The sequence below is a fragment of the Aquarana catesbeiana genome, linkage group LG06 (assembly GCF_042186555.1).
Source record: "Aquarana catesbeiana isolate 2022-GZ linkage group LG06, ASM4218655v1, whole genome shotgun sequence".
Taxonomy (NCBI): domain Eukaryota; kingdom Metazoa; phylum Chordata; class Amphibia; order Anura; family Ranidae; genus Aquarana; species Aquarana catesbeiana.
The window spans coordinates 312,626,308-312,648,780 of record NC_133329.1 but is presented as its reverse complement, the minus strand read 5'-3'; the positions used below and the strand labels follow the sequence as shown (position 1 = coordinate 312,648,780).

At 41.6% G+C, this 22,473-nt stretch overlaps 1 protein-coding gene across 1 annotated transcript in view; it reads right to left on the bottom strand.

Annotated features, from left to right (window-relative positions):
- The window catches only part of TRPM8 (transient receptor potential cation channel subfamily M member 8), a 167,000-nt gene that overhangs the window by 46,942 nt on the left and 97,585 nt on the right, over positions 1 to 22,473 (bottom strand). The window contains exons 15-20 of the mRNA XM_073634952.1: positions 18,559 to 18,688; positions 10,958 to 11,103; positions 7,865 to 7,977; positions 5,267 to 5,483; positions 571 to 662; positions 71 to 212 (exon numbers count right to left, since the gene is read on the bottom strand). Of these exons, the coding sequence (XP_073491053.1) occupies positions 71 to 212; positions 571 to 662; positions 5,267 to 5,483; positions 7,865 to 7,977; positions 10,958 to 11,103; positions 18,559 to 18,688 (840 nt within the window). The remainder of the gene's footprint in view (positions 1 to 70; positions 213 to 570; positions 663 to 5,266; positions 5,484 to 7,864; positions 7,978 to 10,957; positions 11,104 to 18,558; positions 18,689 to 22,473) is intronic.

Below are 22,473 nucleotides of genomic sequence, written 5' to 3'. Positions count from 1 at the left end.
AAAATTTTACAAACCAAGCCTTTAAAATATCATGCCTTTGGACAAATTACACCACAAAATATTTTCTCACCATCCTCTGCAACATAATGATCTTTGGTCCTAGGTTACGGCTAACCGTGAAGATGTGGATGAGGCGGACAGTGAAAATGATATAATCCAGGCAGAAAATAACCCGTCCGGTGTACAGTGAGCTGGAGTTGTTCCTCTGCAACCTAATCAGAAAAGAAGAAGCTTAGACAGTTTCTGCAGGGAACATTTCACATTAATAGCCAAATGCTTATTTTTTGTATTATGGGTTTAGTCCATCCAAACTGCTATTTTTCTTTATGGTAGTTGTGTGAGAGCTATATTACCCAAAAATGTCTTATGTATCGATCGTAACCTGATCTGGAATTTGACTAGAATGGACAATGATAACCTCAGGTCGGTGGGTAATTTAAGACTCCTGAAGACACCCTCAACAAAGCTATGCTGGAGAAAGGCTATCATCCATAATGTTTAGGGACCTGTTTGGTATTATAATATAAATCCAGGTATTTATTAATTTATACATTTAGGAAGGAGACTGACCTGAATAGAATTCCTGCTATGAAATATAAGATGGCCAAGATATCCATAATGTTCCACAGATCAATAAAATACTTGATTCCACTCATGTACATCTATGTGGATAGACAGATATTAGCATACATGTGTGAAAAAATACATTTAAGACTTAATAAACATATATATACCTGATGTATAAAAACTGGAGGAAGGGAAAGTGATGCACCCATTAGCAACCAATCACATATCATGTTGAAACAGACATTTTACCCATGTAAATCCCACAAATCATTTAGCTGAAGTTTTTGTGATAACATTTTTGATTTAGAATAAATCACTGAATATCAGTATTCATATCTTTATGAAAATAGTAAATATTACAGTAATATTAATTTGGGCATTTTATACCAGAAAGATCTCAACTCTTAAGTGCTAATTTCTACTAATGGTTTTGTCCTTCATGTTGCTGCATTTTCTGAGGTAGAATATCGACTGATTTTTATACAGTCTGTTTCCACCAATGTATTGTACTGAAGTGAATTAAAAAAGTCCTGCCATAAGCATTTTGAGTGCACCGATATAAAGCCTAATGCTGTAGTCAATTCAAATTATTTATTTCAAAAACACAAGATAATGCGTGCCACCACGTACAGCCTATTCATTTCCAGTGTAGAGTCAAAAACTTAGTAAAAAACAGTGCTTTAACACTATTTGACTGGGCTTAAACCACCACAGATGCTAAAAGAACTTTAAACAGGGGTGCTGCCATCACGTACTAGATTTAGATATGGCAGCAGCATTTCCAACCTTCAGTCCACCTAGATATTGATGATATCAGGGCTAGTAAATACTTCAAACAGCACTCACCTTTTTCATAAATGTTATGGAGCTAAAGGCAGTAAATCATGCAACAGTCTGCTTTATAAGTATAAAGCATTTTACATTTATCTCTGATCAAAACATTTCTAATTTTAATTTTGAACATAGTGGAGGAGGATTGTAAACTATGTAAGGTTTTTAACGCTGTCTATGTCCCTGCTAGGAAGATTCATGGAAACAGGGAGCAGGGAAAAATCTTCAAATATGGACACCTGTTGGGTGCCAACTGTCTAAGAGGGAATTCTTCTGAATTTGGGGTGATTTCTTCTCATTTCTTCTTGTGTCTCTCCAGGGCAGCAAGTGAGGGGACATCTCTCCAACTGGACACAGGCAATAAATAAAAAAAAAAATAGGGTTCTAATCATTCCCTACTCTATCCAACACTTAAAAAATAGGTAAAGACATTCAAACTCAGTGGTGGTTAACAGGGTATAGGGGACCTCAACTGTGCCCCTGACATCCCCAAAGATCTGCACAAAATGTTCAGCATATTTAATGCTGAAGAGCACAGACAGAGACTGTAGACATACTACAGAAAATGAAGGTCAGGGACTATGGACATGCTACAGGTGTGGTTGGATACTGGAGACGTGCCACAGAATACAGTGTGAAACTAGGAACATGCTACATGAGACTAGTAGAGATCACTGCTGTTACCCCTTTACACATCAATGCCCCCACTTTCACTACAAACTGCTGGGGTCCAAAGTCCACCCAACAAGGGCTGTGGGTTGGGATATTTCCCAGGCAACTCTTTTAATCAAGTGGCAAAACAATATGGCACAGGTGCTTGAACTGAACCCTTTGTATAATTATCCCATGCTTTTCAGTTGCAATATATTTTTGCCACCTACGAAAGTCATGATAAAGTCGGACAGAACGAACATTTAAGATATATTTTTTCTGAGGTTTTTGTGATGCTACTATACATCAAACTAAGAAGAACTAATGTAGCTATTGTTAGGCCTTTGGGTACTTCTCAAAGAAAGGACAATCTTCTGGCCACAAAGAACACTGTCCAGAATATTTCATGATATACACTGAGCAAAATTATAAATGCAACACCTTTGTGTTTGCCCCTATTTATCATGAGCTGAACTTAAACATCTACGACTTTTTCTATGTACACAAAAGGCCTATTTCTCTCAAATATTGTTCACAAATGTTAGTGAGCACTTCTCCATTGCCTAGATAATCCATCCACCTCACAGGTGTGGCATATCATAATGCTGATTAGACAGCATGATTATTGCACAGGTGTGCCTTAGGCTGGCCACAATAAAAGGCCACTCTAAAATGTGCAGTTTTACTGTATGGGGGGGACGGGGGGATTTAAAATCCAGTCAGTATCTGGTGTGACCATTATTTGCCTCACGCAGTGCAGCACATCACCTTCACATAGAGTTGATCAGGTTGTTGATTGTGACCTGCAAACCGCTCGCCCACACAACGCCATACACGCTGTCTGCCATCTGCCCTGTACAGTGAAAACCAGGATTCATCCATGAAGAGAACAACTCTCCTAAGTGCCAGACACCCTTGAATGTGAGCATTTGCCCACTCAAGTTGGTTACGACGACGAACTGCAGTCAGGTCGAGACTCCGATGAGGACAACGAGCATGCAGATGAGCTTCCCTGAGATGGTTTCTGACAGTTTCTGCAGAAATTCTTTGGTTATGCAAACTGATTGTTGCAGCAGCTGTCCGGTTGGCTGGTCTCAGAGGATCTTGGAGGTGAAGATTCTGGATGTGGAGGTCCTGGGCTGGTGTGGTTACACGTGGTCTGCGGCTGTGAGGCCCAGTTGGATGTACTGCCAAATTCCATGAAACGCCTTTGGAGACGGCTTATGGTAGAGAAATGAACATTAAATCCAAGGGCAACAGCTCTGGTGGACATTCCTGCAGTCAGCATGCCAATTGCACGCTCCCTCAAAACTTGCGACATCTGTGGCATTGTGCTGTGTGATAAAACTGCACATTTTAGAGTGCCCTTTTATTGTGACCAGCCTAAGGCACACCTGTGCAATAATCATGCTGTCTAATCAGCATCTTGATATGCTACACCTGTGAGGTAGATGGATTATCTCAGCAAAGGAGAAGTGCTTACTAAAGCCCCATACACACTAGATTTTCTGCAGATTTTTGTCTTCAGATTTACCAAAACCAAGTAGTGCAAGGGCCTGCCTGATTGCATACATATTGAAACTCTTAAGGTTTGACCTCATATTATTTGGTTTTGATAAATCTGAAAACAAAAATATGCAGAATGTCTAATAGTGTGTATGGGGTCTAACACAGATTTAGATGGATTTGTGAACAATATTTGAGCGAATTAGGCCTTTTGTGTACATAGAAAAAGTTGTTGATCTTTGAGTTCAGCTCATGATAAATAGGGGCAAACACAAAAGTGTTGCGCTTATAATTGTGCTCAGTGTAGTTTCAATGCTGAAGGAATTATCAACAAGTAATGCAGATCATTGACCACAAACAATGATTCTAAGCTTACCTTTGCCAGACAAAAAAAAAATGACAAGCGTACCAAACCTTAAGGACTAACAGCTCCCCCTCATATATGAAATAGAATAGATAAAAAATGTGGTCATATGAGGACCAGGTTTAATTCTTTGCTTGTAAATAAATCTGTTGCACATCGCATTTGAAGAGGAACAATGGGAGAAAGCCTTGCAGGCAGTTTCCATGTGCTCGCTGAACGCTGCTCAAAAACTCTCCCAGCTTTATATACTTTCCAGAGTACACTACACGCCGGCTAGATTGGCCCGTATGGGAATGGGCACTGACCCCACCTGCACCAGATGCTCCAGAGATCATGGAGATCTCATCCATCTCTTATGGAGATGCACCTCTATTGGAGTGGTGTCATTGACACTATTAATAGAGTCTTCCAGATACTGATACCTTTAGACCCTAAACCATGTTTGCTGGGGATAATGGATGATCTTCTGACTGAGGATATGAGGATATCCTTAAGCAGGCTATTAGAAGAGCTTTGTTTCAGGCCCGTCTGCTTATCCTCAGGCACTGGAAACCCACAGACCCACCCACGGTGCAAGAATGGATCACACAAATGGGGGTCACACTCCGTATGGAAAAAATTATATATCAGCATAGGGAATCCTCTAAAAAATACGAGAAATTATGGGCTCAATGGCTGGATGTACCAGGCCTGGATTTGGTGATTGACGGCCTATTCTAAAGTTTACTTTTATCAGTTTAATTTAAAAAGGATGTACGGAGAGTATTACACAAATGGTTATCAAGGTAGGGGAGAACAGGTGAAAAATCATGGGGGGAGTGCGGGTCTTCTAAAGTACTTTGTATCTGATAAGAGACTTCGGTGTAATGTGCTAACTGCCTCGTTTATGTAAGATATGACTTACATTCTGTAAACTATTGTTTATGCTCTGGAACTGTATGCAAAACCTTACTTTCAATAAAACCTTTTGTTTGAGAAAAAAAAAAATCTGTTGCACATCAGCCACCGACAACCAAGAAGAGCAAATGATGGGCCACACAATTTGGGTCTTGTTGTTTTTTTTTTAAACTCACATAGCTGTAGAAGAGTGCTCAGTATTGTATGGTTACCATGCTTGCCTCATTCATGGAAACTGTTCAACTGCTTAACAAAACTATCTGTATTGCTCTTAATCATCAGTCAAATTCTCTTTCTAACGACTGCAAAATTAGAGTATTATTCTAATTGGTTGCTATGGTTAAAACAGAAAGGTTTTGTTTAAGAATTTTTTTTCTTTATTGAAGACCGTTGTATAAATAAATTCATTATGTATGATCAGTGTTTGTGTCATACCAGTTGCCATCATACCTGCCTGATCTCATCACATAGTAAGATAAAAACCAGTACATAGACAGCAATCTCAAGTCCTGTAGGGTATATCTGAAAATCCATAAGAAGGACATAAGCAAAAAGAAGTAGAAACCCAATGTAGAAAATGACTGTCCAGGAGAAGACAACAAAAGGTGAGGTGAAGAAAGCCAAGTAATTCAATAAGATGGGTCTTTTTGGATCAGTTGCTTTTTTCCTGCAAGAACCCAAACATAAAAAGATAAATACACCATACTGTTGTTTCTCTATAGCAGTGATGGCGAACCTTGGCACCCCAGATGTTTTGGAACTATACTTCCCGTGATGCTCACCTACACTACAGAGGGCATGAGCATCATTGGAAATGTAGTTCCACCATATCTGGGGTGCCAAGGTTCGCCATCACTGCTCTATAGAATGTATTTAAAGAGTAACTCCACTTTTGTTGAGAAAAAAACATTCCCCCCTGGGTGATTTATGTACATTACAAGGATTTTAACAAACTTTATTTGCAGATTTCTAACTTTTGTTATTCTGAAGAAATCACTGTGTGTTTTGTTAGTCTGTGTCCATGTGGAGAGTGCATCTGTATGGAAGTGGTTCCATAATAATCAATCAGCTGCTGCACCTGTAGGGCTCTAATGAGGAAAGCTGCTGGGTCTGCATCCCTTTAGATGTGATTTCCTATTGGGATTATCTCACCAAAAATGACATTTTTGTTGCAGGGGATGCCAAAAATCTGATTTGTATCTTAGTGCAGACTTCTGAGAAAATCAGTGAGCCAATCACACAAGCAGGAAATTATGTTTCTGGGGGGCATTCTGTACACATTCTGTGTACAGAACACCTCCAGGTAGCCATATTGCATTGCATTTTACATAAAATGATAGAGCCGCAGATTGAAAAGGAAAGGTAATTTTTAATAACGTTCAATTACAATATGATTTGAATCACAATTGTATATGCTACTGTATATTATTATTTATTTCTATTTTTTTGCTATTTTTTTCCAGTGAAAAGTGAAGTTACCCTTTAATGTGAGTGATCAAGCAGACAATTTATTGCAGAACAGACATACTATGGGGTTGATTTACTAAAATTCAAATAAGCTCCATACTTTGCAAGGGATTTTTTCCTTAGCTTAGTGCAGTGTTTCTCAACCTTTTTCTAGTAAAGGAACCCTTCAAAATTCTGCACAATCTCGAGGCACCCCATTATAAAATGTAAAAAGTTAAACTAATAGTTTTACATATCACAGCAGCATTCACACACATTCACCAGCATTAAGGGTGATTTATTCTTTCAAAGCAAATACAGCTTTGTACACTGGTACTGACTAGTATTCTAGTGTTTCTCTTTTTCCCATATTCAGCTAATGTGTCTCCGGGGCTAATGGAGAGGGGAAAACAAGGATGCTGTGCAGGTACCTGACCTCCATAAATGGTTGTTAGGACGCCGGCGGCTAGAAGGTTGTAATGGTGCACAGTGATAACCTGTGGCTTTGTATAACTAAAAGGCAGTCTTCATCCACCCACTGGTTTATATACAATTTTTCAGTATTTTGCCAAGGTACCCCTGAAGAAACCTGATGACACCCTGGCTGAAAAAGGCTGGCTTAGAGGATGTGATGAAAATTCACTTTGCAATGCATACCCAATCATGTGCAGGGAAAAAAAAAAAGAGTATTTTTGTTTGCACATGATTGGATGCTAGAAGTCAGCAGAGCTTCATCTCGTTCATTAACTAGAATAAAATTCCCTTGCTAAGTGAACAGCCTATTTGCCTATAGCAAATAAACCCCTATGTCTCTTCTGCAATAAAAGGTTCTTACAGGTTTGTTCACAATCTTTTTTAAAAATGTACACTAACCTGCACATGCGCAGCTTAGTGTACAATCCTGGCAACAGCAAGAATGAACTCCCGTGTACATGCATGGCAGTTATACCATCTCAAAACGGCCAATCTAGATGACCAAAAATCCTGAACCTGGAACAAGTCCAGGTGAAGATATTTACCTTGGTGAGTGAGCTTGTGGACACTGTACCGATAGAGTTGAGTTGAGTATAGTTTACAATAAAACTCAATGTGAATGTATGCCAAATGCATGGTAAATGCAGGTACTGTAGATGCATGATAATTGCAATGTATGATGAACACAAAACAAACACATTTCAAATGTCTGTGTACACTAGCCCTTAGTTACCCTTCATTCTATGTTCTAGTGTAAAGTAATTCTGAATCAGCTTGAGTGGGGAAGGTTTAGGTTTTTATTGACGTCAGTGTCCCCCTTGGGGGTATTTCCCCTCACATCCTATTTGATGGGAGTCAGACAGAATTGAAAGGGATGGGGAAATCTCCAAAACAGTGACACAAACAGCAATAACAAACAATCACACTGCTTTCTGTGACCCCGATAGGGAGATTTCACTTCACTCCCTCCCCAGCAGATGGGTCACAAAGTGAACAGGATGTGAAGGGAAATTTACTCAATAGGAATGTAGGAAAGGATTTAAAGCCTGAAAGTTTTTCTAATTCCTCCCCAACTTGATTCAAAGCTATAGAAAAGTCTTGACTGGTGATGATTTTAAAGAAAATTACCTGAATGATATAAAGCCACAGCTGATAAGAGGAAACAGCAACAGAGACAAAAGAATCTTCCAGTTCTTGGTATCTCTGGAAATCTCCCCATACCATTGCTTGGAAAGAAAGTTCTGTGGTAGAATTAAAAAGAGAGAATGATCTGTAAGGGAAAGCCTTATGTAGTTTGGGAGATAGTTTGGGGAAAAAGAAAAGTTGAGGAAGGAAACTGTTAAGAAAGTGTAGCACCCTCTAGTGTGCTACTAGTGTGAGAGTAGTTAAACCATATCCTGACTCATATTTAACCATTGGGTCTGTAACTGGGTCAGGCATATTAGAGTTCAGGGCAGCTTGACTCATACAGACAGTTCTCTGGTGCCTCCGCCAGGTTTGAGAAAGTTGGAGAACATTCTAGAGACTAGAGGGCAGAAGCTAGAAGGGGCTGTTCAGCCTATTTAGGGGCCCTTAGCCAATCCCCAGGAAGTGAGCCTGGCAGGGGACTAAGTGAGCCCTTAAATAGCAATGAGGCATGCTGGGAGAAGAGTTGAGTGGTAGATAGAGATGCAGTGCTGAGGGAGAGTGTCAGTGGCCCTCAAGGGACCTCTGCCGGGGAGGGGCTCTACCTCGGGCCAGGGCTCAGGTGGTTGGCATGGAAGGATCCTTCCACAGAAGTTGGAAGGTGGATTTCCTGAGAGGCAGTGGGAGCAGGAAGGGCAGTGTGAGTACATCAACAAGGTGCAGGGATTGACAAGGTGAGAGACTGCCCCATGTAGCAGGTCTCCTTTAAAGGCAGCGGTGTGCTTAAGTCTTCTATAAGCCTTGCCCTGGGAGATTTCCAGAGTGTCAGTCGAGTAGACTGGTGAAGAAGCTGATGAAGAAGCAGCCAGATGGGCTGGTGGAAGAGGCAGCCACGTGGGCTAGCATTTCCTGCAGAGGTAAAGCTGGGACCATTTTCAAGCTGGGCATCCCATAATTCCCCTACCTATCCAAGTTATTATTCTCTAATAAAACCTAAAACCAAAGCTCAAGGACTGTTCACGGACTCTGGATGTACACTGAAAATGTTATGTGCCTGGCTGTGCAGCAGTGGGGAACCCTGTCACCTGAAATCCCAAGGGGGGTAGTGCTACATTTGCTTTTACATAGGCTGTAAATCATGCCAAAGGTAATGCTGTGAGAAAAATAGTAAGATTCTTAAAGCAGATCTTCACCCTTAATTTGGTGTTGTCTCCTCTCCACCCCTCCTTCCCTCCACTGTGCTAAAAGGCTTCTTTTATATACCTGTTTTTTTTTTTTAAATAAGAAAACTCGACCCGTCCCCCATGCCTAGGCGAAAGACGTGCACTTTGCCCACAGTGCCTCCTGATTACCACATAACCCAGGAGGCATAGTGCTTCATTGAGAAAGGGGTGGGCCTAGCGGCTTGTCATCGGGAGAGAGGTAGTGGTGGTCCAGCCAGGTGTATTCATTCCATAAGCTACCTGCTAGGTCAAAGGGAAAGTATAGAGTAGGTCAAGGTCAAGACTTCTATTGTATTCCAACCGAGGGGACCATGTTTTCAAACATTTTGAATGTGTGTCAGAATAGAAGTACGTTTTTAATGAGCCGTGATACTCAATATTTTTATCCATAGTTATCTGTGATAACAATATTTTTTCTATTATATTATATTTTATATTATACAGTACATGTATATTATATTTTTTATAAAACATATCCGATACAAAAAAAATTAAAAATCTATTTTCTTCATAAATTTTGGCCAAAATGTATTCTTCTATATGTGTGAAGAAAAAAAATCCCAAAAAGTGTATATTGATTAATTTGCATGAAAGCTATAGCGCCTATAAACTATGGTATATATACTAGAATTTTTCATTTTTTTTTAATGGCAGTATTCAGCAATTTATAATGGGGCTGTGACAGTGGGCAACCTGACACTAACTGACACTGGGGGGAACTGGCTAACTGCCACTGACATCACCAGTGACATTAATACAGTGATCAGTGCTAATACTATACACTGTCACTGTACTAATGACACTTGCTGGGAAGAGGTTAACATCTTGGGGGAGCAAGGGGTTAAACGTGTGCCTAACTATATGTAATGTGTGTAAAGTGTGCTGTTTTTACTATTAGATCTGTCAGTTTCGTGTCCCTGCCTTGCAGGGATGCGAAACTGACAGATTGCTCCCTCTGTACAGAGCTCTGTGTTGTTTATCAACACAGAGCTCTGGGCTGTGATTGTACATAGCCGATCAACAGGTCCTGGCAGTAAATCATTGGCTGGGGCTTGATCACAGCGGCTGCCAGGCGGGGGGGGGGGGGTGCACATGTGCGCGTCCTAAACTCGGAAGTATGCAGCAACGTACCAATATGTCATTTTGCCCACACCGGCAGTACATTGTGCAAGCGGGAAAGAAATGGTTAAGTGTGTAAAGGGCTTTAATTGGTTCCTGGGGGCTAGGGAAGTGGTTTTCAACTGTCCTCAAAATTATTTGTTGGCAAAATACAGCCCCCCCCACCAGCCTCATTATCACAGAAAGAAAGAAATCAGACTATGAGAAAGTAAAATAAAAAAACTAATGAAAAAAAGCAACAGTACAAAAATAATGACCAAATAAAATAACAGTGAAGAAACACAAATATGAAGAACATCAAATATACCACTCTAAATAAGGGCCTGTGTTGATAGGCAAATATTATTTCAAGAACATTTTAAAGCAGCTCAGTGAACAACAATTACAAAATGTTGCCAATGGTAAAATCAGGAGCTCATTTCTGTTTAGGACTTTTCAGAGAATTAGCATTTTGGCAACCACAGGAATTTGGTGAGCTAGGCAGTTTTCTGCACATGATGAATAACAGACAGGGTGAAAAGCTGTTTCATTTACTTTGAGATATATAGATAGATAGATAGATAGATAGATAGATAGATAGATAGATAGATAGATAGATAGATAGATAGATAGATAGATAGATAGATAGATAGATAGATAGATAGATAGATAGATAGATATATGTGTGTGTGTGTGTGTGTGTGTGTGTGTGTGTGTGTGTTATATCATATATATATATATGTGTGTGTGTTATATATATATGCTTGCTTCTTACCTGCACTCCTGGCTGTGCTATAAACTGTTGGTCTTTTGCCTCTACAGCCATCTCAAGACAACTACATTCTCCCCAGGCCTCACAGGAATACACAAGCAGCATCTCTGCCAAATCCTCATCATTGCTGTAGCACTCTGTGAATAGCTCTAGACCATTAACAAGATTATGGATATGTATAAAAATGTTTCACACAAATGGCTTTATTTAATAACCAAGCATAGTAACAAGATATGTAGCAAGTCAACACAAAGCAAAGAACAACAAATGAGTCCAGCTAAGCTAAAAGGCCAATCTCTTCTTGGCTGCTATAAAATGAAGTACATATGTATTTTTATTAGTAACATAACATGCTTTCTCCCAGTGGTTCTTGGCCAAGTTGCCAGGTACTCATGCTCTATTCAGTCTACTCTTTGCATACAAAATCCACAAATCAAAACCTTGTTCATCACAGGAAATAGCAGGATGGTTCAAGTGAGTAAATGCACAGTAAGTAATTCAGAGCCGGGACAAGGGGTGGGCAGGAGGGACGATTGCCCTGGGGGCAGTGGGGATTTTAGTAGGTTGTGCTAGAATGGGTGACTTTGGAGGGGGGGGGGGGGGGTTTAGTAGGAGATGTGATTTCTGGTAGGAAGGGGGATTGGGGGGATTTGTGCTAGTAGGTGTGATTGCAGGGATTTGTACTAGGAGGGGAAATTTGCGGGGAGTATAAGTGCTAGCGGAGGGGGATTTGTGATAGGAAAGGTGGGTTTGAGCTAGTAGGGATGATTGGGGGGGGATAAGTAGAGATTTGTCCAGGAGAGGAGATTTGTAACGGGAGAGGATTTATGCTCAGAACAGAAATTTGAGAGGGGAGTGGATTTCTGTTAGGGAGGGGGATTTGGGGGGGGGGTGAGCTAGTAGGAATGATTGGGGGGATTTGTGCTGGGAGTGGAAATTGGGGGGGGTATTTGTGCTAGGTGGGAAATTTCGGGAGGGGGTGGGGAGGATACGTGCTAGGAGAAGGGATCTGTGCTAAGCGGGGGGAGTTGGGGAGGGAAACAGGATTTGAGCTGGGAGGGGGGGTTTGTACTGAAAGAGGAGGAATTATTTTGGGGGGAAATTTTGGTTTGCAAAGGGGATTTATGTAAAGATTGGCGCTTGAATTTTTTTTTTTTTTTTGAGGGGGGATGGGGGGGGGGTCCATCATCTTTGCCCTGGGCACTAGATGACCTTGTCCCAGCACGGGTAAGTATGCTTTTAGAATTTGGAATTCCACCCAGCACTGAATATTTGTTAGCAATAACATGCTAGGCCATGACAGCACAATACATTTTTCTGCTACAAAGAAATTCTATTGCAAACATGCAAATTGTTCAATGTATTAGGTTTTATTTATTAAGACAAAGAACAATGTTCACAGTACAATGACCCATGGTCACAGTGTGATCATTTTTCATTGCTCTAACTGCTCTAAACCAATTAAACACAACATCGGAGGTGCTGCTACAGGTTACGGAACATTGCATAATACAGATGTGCTTTGCAAAGCCTTACTAAATAGGTTTAGCTGTGTTTTTCTTAAAGTGTTTGTTACCCCAACATTTCATATTCCTGATGTGCGCCTGCTTTACCATGTACTTCTATGAGGAAGCCTCCTGTTCTCTTTGTATCACTTCCTTCCTGTGAAATCCCTGGTGTTTCTGCCAGTCCCTCTGCTTTCCTATTAAAAACTGACACTAAGCAGGAGAACACAGCGTGGTCAGTTCTCTAGCTGTGCTGGGAGCTCAGCCTGCTCTCCTCCAATGATCAGACTTGTCCTGACATGCCCTCCTTGCACAGCCTTTTATTGGGAAGCTCAGTGTGCTTCTGCTTTTCCTGCCCCCAGCTCTTATGCAGCTGAGAACAGAGGGAATGTGATCACTTATAAAAAAGGAAAAAAAAAAAGGATTGATAATGTCTTTAAATATCTATACACAAATGTTTTGTCTTTCATTACTATTTTAAACTGAATGGGTTGTTTTACAAGGTGCTCGCTTACAATCACTTTAAATTGATTTATTTAAAGTAGAACTATAGACAAAACATTTTTTTTTTCATTTTGGAGCAAGGGAGGGTTATAACCCCCTGTCAGGTTTTTTGTCGCCATCTGTGTCCCGTTTCAGAGATTTACCTTCACTTCCTGTCCCATATCCAAACAGGAAGTGGGAGGAAATCCATGCAAATTTAGGGAAATCTTTGGGGATCTAGTACTAAAGTCCCCATTGGAAGATGTTCCCTCTATTCTTTTTCTGGGGACAACCCAAAATTTGGGATCTTTTACTTTCAATGATAATGGTAAACAGGACAAATAGAGAGGGTGAATCTCCCTAACAGGGGCACAAACAGCAATAAAAAGTGTCAGGTGTTCTAATCCCTCTCCACTCTATCCAAAACAAAATAAAAAAAGTTTTGATTTTAGTTATACCTTAACACAATCAGATAGGAAATGTGTTGACAACATGTTAATAAATAAGGTGTTTAACCTTATTATTATTTAACCAACACTTGCCACATGTACCCTTTACTTCATTGTATTTTTCATACTTGCTGACATCAGCATATTAATAGCCTCCACTACACATGAGTGGACATATACAGACCATGTTAGAGAGGTGGAAAGTACAGGCCACACATATGGTGGAGTTGCATTTGCTAATTAATTGAATCTGTTAACTATCAAACTGGCTTTTAGAATCAGTCTGCTAAACATGATGCCTGCAGCCCAGTCTTCTAATGCACTTCCCTTTTCCTTGTATTTCTGTGGTCTGTTCAATTTATCTAAGCCAAAAATGGCAACAAATGGGGATTATAGTGACCCTGTCATTAAAAAATAAATGATTTAATAAACAGGCTTACCTGCAAAGAAAAAAAAGAGACTGAACTTTTCCCACTGCGTTGGCCACCAACACGTCACTCTATTCAAGAGAAATAAAGCAAGAGGTTTTCCCCTGGGAAACCAACACTTCCAGGAGTACCTGGCAGCACCTAGTGGTTCCTCTCACCAATCTCCATGCCATCACAGATCACAATAGTGATGTGGAGGTCAGTGGAAAGAAATGGTAGTTGCTGCTGTGAGGGACCATGGAGAATGACTCCTCCGGAAAGTGTTGGTTTCCCAGAGGACTTCAGTGTATGATTTCTCTTGAATGACCTGCATTTCTGCTGTGTGAACAGTGAGAAAGGTATGTTTTCAGTTTCTCTTATTGCAGATATGTCTGATTTGTATTTTTTTTAAATTAAAGGGTTGCATTAAAGACATTCACAATTACAAATTTGTTAACATTTCATTGTATTAACATTAAAATACCAAATTACCTATCCAAGGACAAGGACTGGGCACATATTTGCCAGCTCATAGAAAGAGGCACTCTTTAAGTCACAATTTTGTGATTTGGCAGTGCTAACATCCTATTTATATAAACTATAAATGTTATTGACAGGTCCACTTCAACAAACTCCTGAATTTACTTTCATTATAGCTTTACGAGTTTATATGTTCACTATATTAAAAATAGAAACCGAGCTAGGTATAATAAATGTTATTACTAAAATATAAGCAGCTGATTGTTCTGACGTGTTCAGTCTATAAAGTCATTTTATTCATAACAACTGGCATAAAATATTAATCTGAATCCATTACACATAAATACTTATCTGGCGAGGGAGCAATCTTATGAACTCTGTATACACAGAGCTAAAGTGATCCTTGGGGCCTCAGGTATATTAGCCATGATTAAATACAAGCTTCTATGTGGTTATACAAACAAGCCAACTTTTACTTACTTAGAGAATACATTTCTAAATGATTATTGACAGCCCAGATCAATAGTAAGGCCAGAGCCAAACCAAAGCAGTCATACAAATTGAGTCCTTTAGGTGTAAAACAAAGTCCTTTTACCAGTATTTTTTCAGACTGAATCCAGATAGAACCCAGGCAAATATTTTAAAAAATACACTATACACAGACATTCAGGGGAATTCATAAAGAGCGTCGAAGAATTCCAATGTACCCGCACACAACAAATGTCGGTTTGGGCAAACAGGTACATACAGTGGGAACGGAAAGTATACAGACCCCCTTAAATGTTTCACTCTTTGTTATACTGCAACCATTTGCTAAAATCATTTAAGTTCATTTTTTTCCTCATTAATGTACACACAGCACCCCATATTGACAGAAAAACACAGAATTGTTGACATTTTTGCAGATTTATTAAAAAAGAAAAACTGAAATATCATATGGTCCTAAGTATTCAGACCCTTTGCTGTGACACCCATATATTTAACTCAGGTGCTGTCCATTTCTTCTGATCATCCTTGAAATGGTTCTACACCTTCATTTGAGTCCAGCTGTGTTTGATTATACTGATTGGACTTGATAAGGAAAGCCACACACCTGTCTATATAAGACCTTACAGCTCACAGTGCATGTCAGAGCACATGAGAATCAAAGGAACTGCTTGAAGAGCTCAGAGACAGAATTGTGACAAGGCACAGATATGGCCAAGGTTACGAAAAAATTAATTTTTGCAAAAAATTGCACTTAAGGTTCCTAAGAGCACAGTGGCCTCCATAATCCTTAAATGGAAGACGTTTGGCACAACCAAAACCCTTCCTAGAGATGGCCATCCGGCCAAACTGAGCTATCGGTGGAGAAGAGCCTTGGTGAGAGAGGTAAAGAAGAACCCAAAGATCACTGTGGCTGAGCTCCGGAGATGCAGTCGGGAGATGGGAGAAAGTTGTAGAAAGTCAACCATCACTGCAGCCCTCCACCAGTCAGGGCTTTATGACAGAGTGGCCCGACGGAAGCCTCTCCTCAGTGCAAGACACATGAAAGCCTGCATGGAGTTTGCTAAAAAACACCTGAAGGACTCCAAGATGGTAAGAAATAAGATTCTTTGGTCTGATGAGACCAAGATAGAACTTTTTGGCCTTCATTCTAAGAGGTATGTGTGGAGAAAACCAGGCACTGCTCATCACCTGTCCAATACAGTCCCAACAGTGAAGCATGGTGGTGGCAGCATCATGCCGTGGGGGTGTTTTTCAGATGCAGGGACAGGACGACTGGTTGCAATCGAAGGAAAGATTAATGCAGCCAAGCACAGGAATATCCTGGATGAAAACCTTCTCCAGAGTGCTCAGGACCTCAAACTGGGCCGAAGGTTTACCTTCACACAAGACAATGACCTTAAGCACACAGCTAAAATAACGAAGGGGTGGCTTCACAAGAACTCCGTGACTGTTCTTGAATGGCCCAGCCAGTGCCCTGACTTAAACCCAATTGAGCATCTCTGGAGAGACCTAAAAATGGCTGTCCAACAATGTTTACCATCCAACCTGACAGAACTGGAGAGGATCTGCAAGGAGGAATAGCAGAGGATCCCCAAATCCAGGTGTGAAAGACTCATGGCTGTATTAGATCAAAAGGGTGCTTCTACTAAATACTGAGCAAAGGGTCTGAATACTTAGGACCATGTGATATTTCAGTTTTTCTTTTTTAATAAATCTGCAAAAATGTCAACAATTCTGTGTTTTTTCTGTCAATATGGGGTGCTGAGTGTACATTAATGATGAAAAAAATGAACTTAAATGATTTTAGCAAATGGCTGCAATATAACAAAGAGTGAAAAATGTAAGGGGGTCTGAATACTTTCCATCCCCACTGTAAATCTGGGGCATGCACTGAGCGTGGAGGCGCACTGAGACCAGTACGTCCAAGTGGGCTCTCTGCTTTTAGTGCAACTGTGCTTCATTCCTGCTGCTGCACCTCACAGGCAGCAAAGCGTCAAGGAGATTTATACCAATGGGGATTCAGCTAATGGGGAATCACAGATACTAGTTGCCCATCAGATCACTTTCCTTGTGATTGACAGCAGACAGTAGGTGGATCCTTAGACAATAGACAGCCTGCTATTAGCTATAGAATCTGCCCACTGCCTGCTGTCAATGACAAGGTGAGAGCATACCTGATGGGGAACTAGCGTCTCAGCTTTCACATCAGGCTCCACCCACTGCAGTGTCACTGGTTGTGAGGTGTGGTCAGCTGTGAAGCTGACAGCATCCTTAACAACCAGTAACAGGGAGAGGGTAACGATGGTAAATATGTCGCTCTGCTACACTGCATACAGGGACAGGAACTCTGCCTGTCTGTGTATGCCAGATTAGAGTAGGTCTTATTTACTTCCACCCTTATTATCTACGAAATTGAGGCAATTATTTTTTTAATTTGGTGCATTAATAGTGTCACTTTGTAAAAAGGAACTACCTGAACATGCCGCACATGTTGGTAATGTTACTGAAATGGGCAGTTGAGAACATTTGAATCTGGCACAGGCCATTTTAAAGGGCCGTAGTGCTTTGGAATAGGCTATTCAATGTGTCATTGTTCTGCCCAGCTTCTTACCTATCTTTTTTGGTCAGTAATGCACTTTATTGTAAAATCAAAATATGTACATCTCATTTGGATTTTAAAGAAAACCTTAAAGTGGATGTAAACCCAATGTCCTTTCTAAACTACTGCCATATGGGTTATCTATAGGGATATACATGCCTCCTGCATGTATCTTTACCTGTCAAATGTCTCCCCTCTGTCTGTTATTAGACCCGAAAAACTGCAGATTCTGTGGGTGGGTCTGTTGTCTGGAGCTCGGTGGGTGGAGTCGTGATGTCAGTAGACTCCCTGCCCACCTCTACACTCTGCTGTGTATTTCTAACACTGAACTTCTGCTATGATCTCTAACATCCAGTGAAAAGACAGGAAAGTAACCACATGACTTCAGCATGCCAAATCATGGTGAGGTGTGGAACAGCCAATCCTTGCAGAGCTGCTGAAGAAAGGAATGGGGGTGGGAATTAAAAAATACTGCCTGTGTCTTAGGCTGTCACTCACAGCAAGGGGGAGGATTTGACAAAGTTTTTCTCAGTTTTTCTCAGAATTATCACACTGAAAAATAAAAGAGGATTGCTCAGAGATGGATTAACTCTGTGTGGCAAGACTGGGCTCAAATGATAGGAAATCTTATACTCTACAGTATGATATAAAAAAAATATATTTTTTTTTTCGGGTTTACATCCACTTTAATTTTATTAAACAAAGAAAATCAGAGAACAGAAAGTAGATTGTGTCCTAATTTCCTTTTGCAAGTGGTTTCAGTTCTGGGGCAAATCCACTTCCAGCTTCTATGCCTCTCTTGTTTTGGAGAACTCCCCACAGGCTTGTATGGGACAACCCCAAATAGCGGGACTTGCAGTCAATGGTTTAGGGATACCAACCACACAATAAACTATCATTTATACAACCTATCATCTACTCCTGATTTACTATAAGTTTGGGATTGTTGAGCTCTTTATAGATTTTGATAAGGTTGTGATAAATATTTAATGTTTACAATTTTTACAAAGCTATCAATCTGATCATCAAAAAATACACAATAACTCAAAGGCTACCATGCTACTTGCACGCTTAGTAAATGCATTCTTGTTAACTTTGGTACAGTCCAATCATCCCTAGCACCACTGGCAACTGTCAGGTCACAAATGCCTGCTTTAACATATCAGAGATGACAGCTTAAATTGCCTCTTACCTACTGCTTTGGCTTCATATTCATTTGCAATTTCCTCTGATTCCCCTGCAGCACTGATGTCATTCTTTACTTTAGCCAGACTCTTAAGCAGTTTGCTGGCACCCAGAGCAGCCAAGGTGCATCCCCTTGTCTTGGGAAAAGTAATCGGTAACACATTTTAGATATTTAAAGGTGATTCAAACTAAACAGTGTTAGTAGATGAATAATGATATAAAGCTTTTCATGTGATTTAGAGAACTCTAGGACTATATAACTATATAACTATACAATTGAAAAGTAATCTTTGATTAGCCTGATTAGCCGGAAGAGCTGGTTTATGAATGTTTAGAAGAATTAGCACATTTGTGCTGATACATTCCCTAGAGGTGTGCTTACTCAATTGCAATTGCTGCAAATAGGTGGGAAAAAACATTATGCGGCGAATAAATGGCTACTGTAAAGCATCCAGTAGACCACATATTTTAGGACCATTCATGGGTCAGGTGTTCCCCAAGATCTTTTTGATGTTATTTCAAAGATCCCACAGGATCTCACATTTTAGTATACTATTTTCTTATTAGCAAATTTTATGTGTCCCAAGATTGTTTCTTCTGTAATAGCAGACTGCAAAAAAATGCAGCACTGTGGATTTTCAAACCTAAATCAGACTGTGATTACAGCTCAGACTATATCCCAATATTTTTTTTTTTAGATATTGGAAAAAATAAGTAGGGGTTAGAAACTCTGCTACCTTTTTCACCCTGATCTGCTTTAGGAGATATCTCCTTACTTTATAACTGTTTGACAGGTGTCAGACAGGACAGGAATTGAAGGAATATTAACAGATGTCATGTCTATTTGGCAGATGCCAGACAGATCAGGAAACATGAAATGCCCCCAAGGGCACAAAGCCAGAAAAACATTTACTATCAAATGCTTACCATAATTTTCCTTTCCTGAAGGATTCCATGGCAGCATACGATTGGATAGCCCCGCCCTCGCTCCTACCCCATAGGACTCCACTCGCATAAATTTTCAGGCTGAGCCAGAGGCCGCGTTCCGTAGCTAGCTTACTCATGACTCTGGGAGGGAACTCCTGCTGCCATGGAGTCCATCAGGAAAATAAATCTATGGTAAGTATTTGATAGTAAACTTTCAGTTTTCCTGACAGACTTCCATGGCAGCATACGTTTGGGAACTAACTAGCCCAAAAAACAAGGGTGGGATGTCGGAAAAGTAGGGTTTTAATCATAGCCAACAGAAACCCTATGCATAAGGAAGTTAGTTACACCCCACAATGAGCCAGAAACCAGGTAAGGATCCGGTGGATCCGAGCTCGTATAGGCACATTTCCTTGCTGCAAAGTGACGTAAAAATATTAGCAAAAATACTAGCCTTAAGGGTTAACAAGGTTGTCCTGTCTATTGTCCATCAAGCGGGCTTTATGCCAAGTAAGTCCACTGCAACTAACCTTAGAAGACTCTTTTGAACATGCAGACCCCTGCGGATGGTACCGGCCACAGGGCGCTGTTGTCTCTTGATGCCAAGGCATTCGACAGTGTCAGCTGGGCTATCTCTGGGCTGTATTATCTAAATTTGGCTTTGGTCCTAGATTAATTGCGTGGGCACGATTATTGTACAGCTCCCCACAAGCAGCCATACGCATGTTTGAGAGGATGTCTCCTGCGTTTGCACTGAGCAGAGAGACTAGGCAGGGCTGTCCCCTGTCCCCTCTGTTCTTTGCACTTGCCATTGAGCCCCTCACTGCCCAGGCGTGTGACTGTCCACAAGTCGAAGGATTTCACTATGGCAGATTGCATGAGAAAATCATGCTCTACGCTGACGATATGCTCCTCTTTTTGGGGGATGTGGACAACTCACTATCTAAAGTCATGTCACTCATTGCAGATTTTGGCCACTATTCCGGCCTTACCATTAATTGGTCCAAATCTGCATTGATGCATCTGGACGGTGTACTGGAGCCGCGGGCAGTGCTTCCCTGTCCCATCCCCATAGTAACCTCCTTTAGATACTTGGGCATTCAATTATGCCCTAAACTAACTGACTACTGCCGCCTAAATATATACCCCTACAAACCAGTTTTAGGGATAAAATAAACATATGGAACAGACTTAAAATGTCCTCAGCAGGGAAAACCAACCTCATTAAGATGACTCTTATGCCCCAATTTATGTAGCTGCTTCACAACACACCCGTGATTATTCCACTAAAGATATTTTGAGTGGTCAACTCTCTATTTAGACTACTGCTTTGGCATACCAGCCCCCCCCCCCCCCAAGATTAGATTGGAGCAGCTGCAGTATCCCAAAGATGGGGGTGGTTTAGCACTCCCCAACCCATGGCTATATTATCTGGCGGCACGGCTGCAGCACTTGATCTGAGCCATGTCTCCCAATTCCACTGGTTCGGCAGCTAAACTCCTGCTTATAGGAACGGGGGTTGGAAGCCTTTACCAGAGGGCTTGGAGGCTCAGCTGTTCCAACGGCCCAACAAACAAATGCCCACTTACACACTTATTCAAAAGGTGTGGAATAAGGTCAAGCAGTTGCAGCAGGTAAAGGGGTATACGATTTACAGCCCGATTTGGAAGAATAAATCGTATGAGGAATTGGCCAAACTCCAACGGGGACCCAGGTGTTGTACACTGGGAATAACCCACCTTAGGCATGTTTTTCATAATGGGAGACTGGTTTCTTTCCCTGACCTGCAAACTAAGTTTGCATTATTCTCTAATATGCTATTTTACTACTTGTAACTACAGCATGCGGTTAAAGCACAAGGTACCGCGGTAGAAGGTACAATCACAGACACCGATTTTTCACATACTCCAAAATGCCACTGAAACAAAAGGTATCATCTACCAATGCTATCTTGTGCTCCTTTCTACTTTCTTAGAGAGAGACCTCATGGGCCCTATCTCGGAGGACCAAATGTATCCGAGAAAGTATCCCAATTATATATACTGCTGAGGGCACACTACACTTCAGTAAAACTTCACAAAATGGGCAAACTTCCCGACTTGTTGTGTGGCAAGTGTAAGATAGTGCCAGGCAGGGCCAATCCTGGACGGGGTGCACGGGGTGCAGTGCACCCAGGCGCCACAGAGGTGGGGGCGCTGAAGCGCCAGAGTGCTCCCCTCCCTCCTCCTCCTCTTCCTTGTCCGTAGGCAGCTCTCTGCTGGTCGCCGCCTCGACCTGCCGAGTGCCGAAGCCCATCCCCCCTCCCTCCTCCTGTCAGAGGAGGAGAGCGAAATTAGATCGGAGCAGCTGTCTCTGTGTGACGTCACTGGGGGGGGGGGGCGGCCCGTGCCCGTGCCCAACGTGTTCCAGACAGTTCTCCTCCTCCGACCTCCTGCGTCTCACTGACGCATGCTGTCCTCTCCTATCCAGCTGCCGCCCGGGTGTGTTTTAAATTAACCTAATGTAGGGGGGTGGTTTGTCCTGGGGGGGTCTATAGTAATGTAGGGGGAGGGGTTTGTCCTGAGGGGGTCTATACTAATGTAGGGGGGGTGGTTTCGTCCTGGGGTGGTCTATACTAATGTAGGGGGGTGGTTTGTCCTGGGGGGGTCTATACTAATGTGGGGGGGTGGTTTGTCCTGGGGGGTCTATAGTAATGTAGGGGGGGGTGGTTTGTCTTGGGGGGTCTATACTAATGTAGGGGGGTGGTTTGTCCTGGGGGTCTATACTAATGTAGGGGGGGGTGGTTTGTCCTGGGGGTCTATAGTAATGTAGGGGGGTGGTTTGTCTTGGGGGGTCTATACTAATGTAGGTGGGGTGGTTTGTCCTGGGGTCTATACTAATGTAGGGGGGGTGGTTTCATCCTGGGGGGGTCTATACTAATGTAGGGGGGTGGTTTGTCCTGGGGGGGGTCTGTACTAATGTACGGGAGGTAGTTTGGCTGGGGGGGTCTGTACTA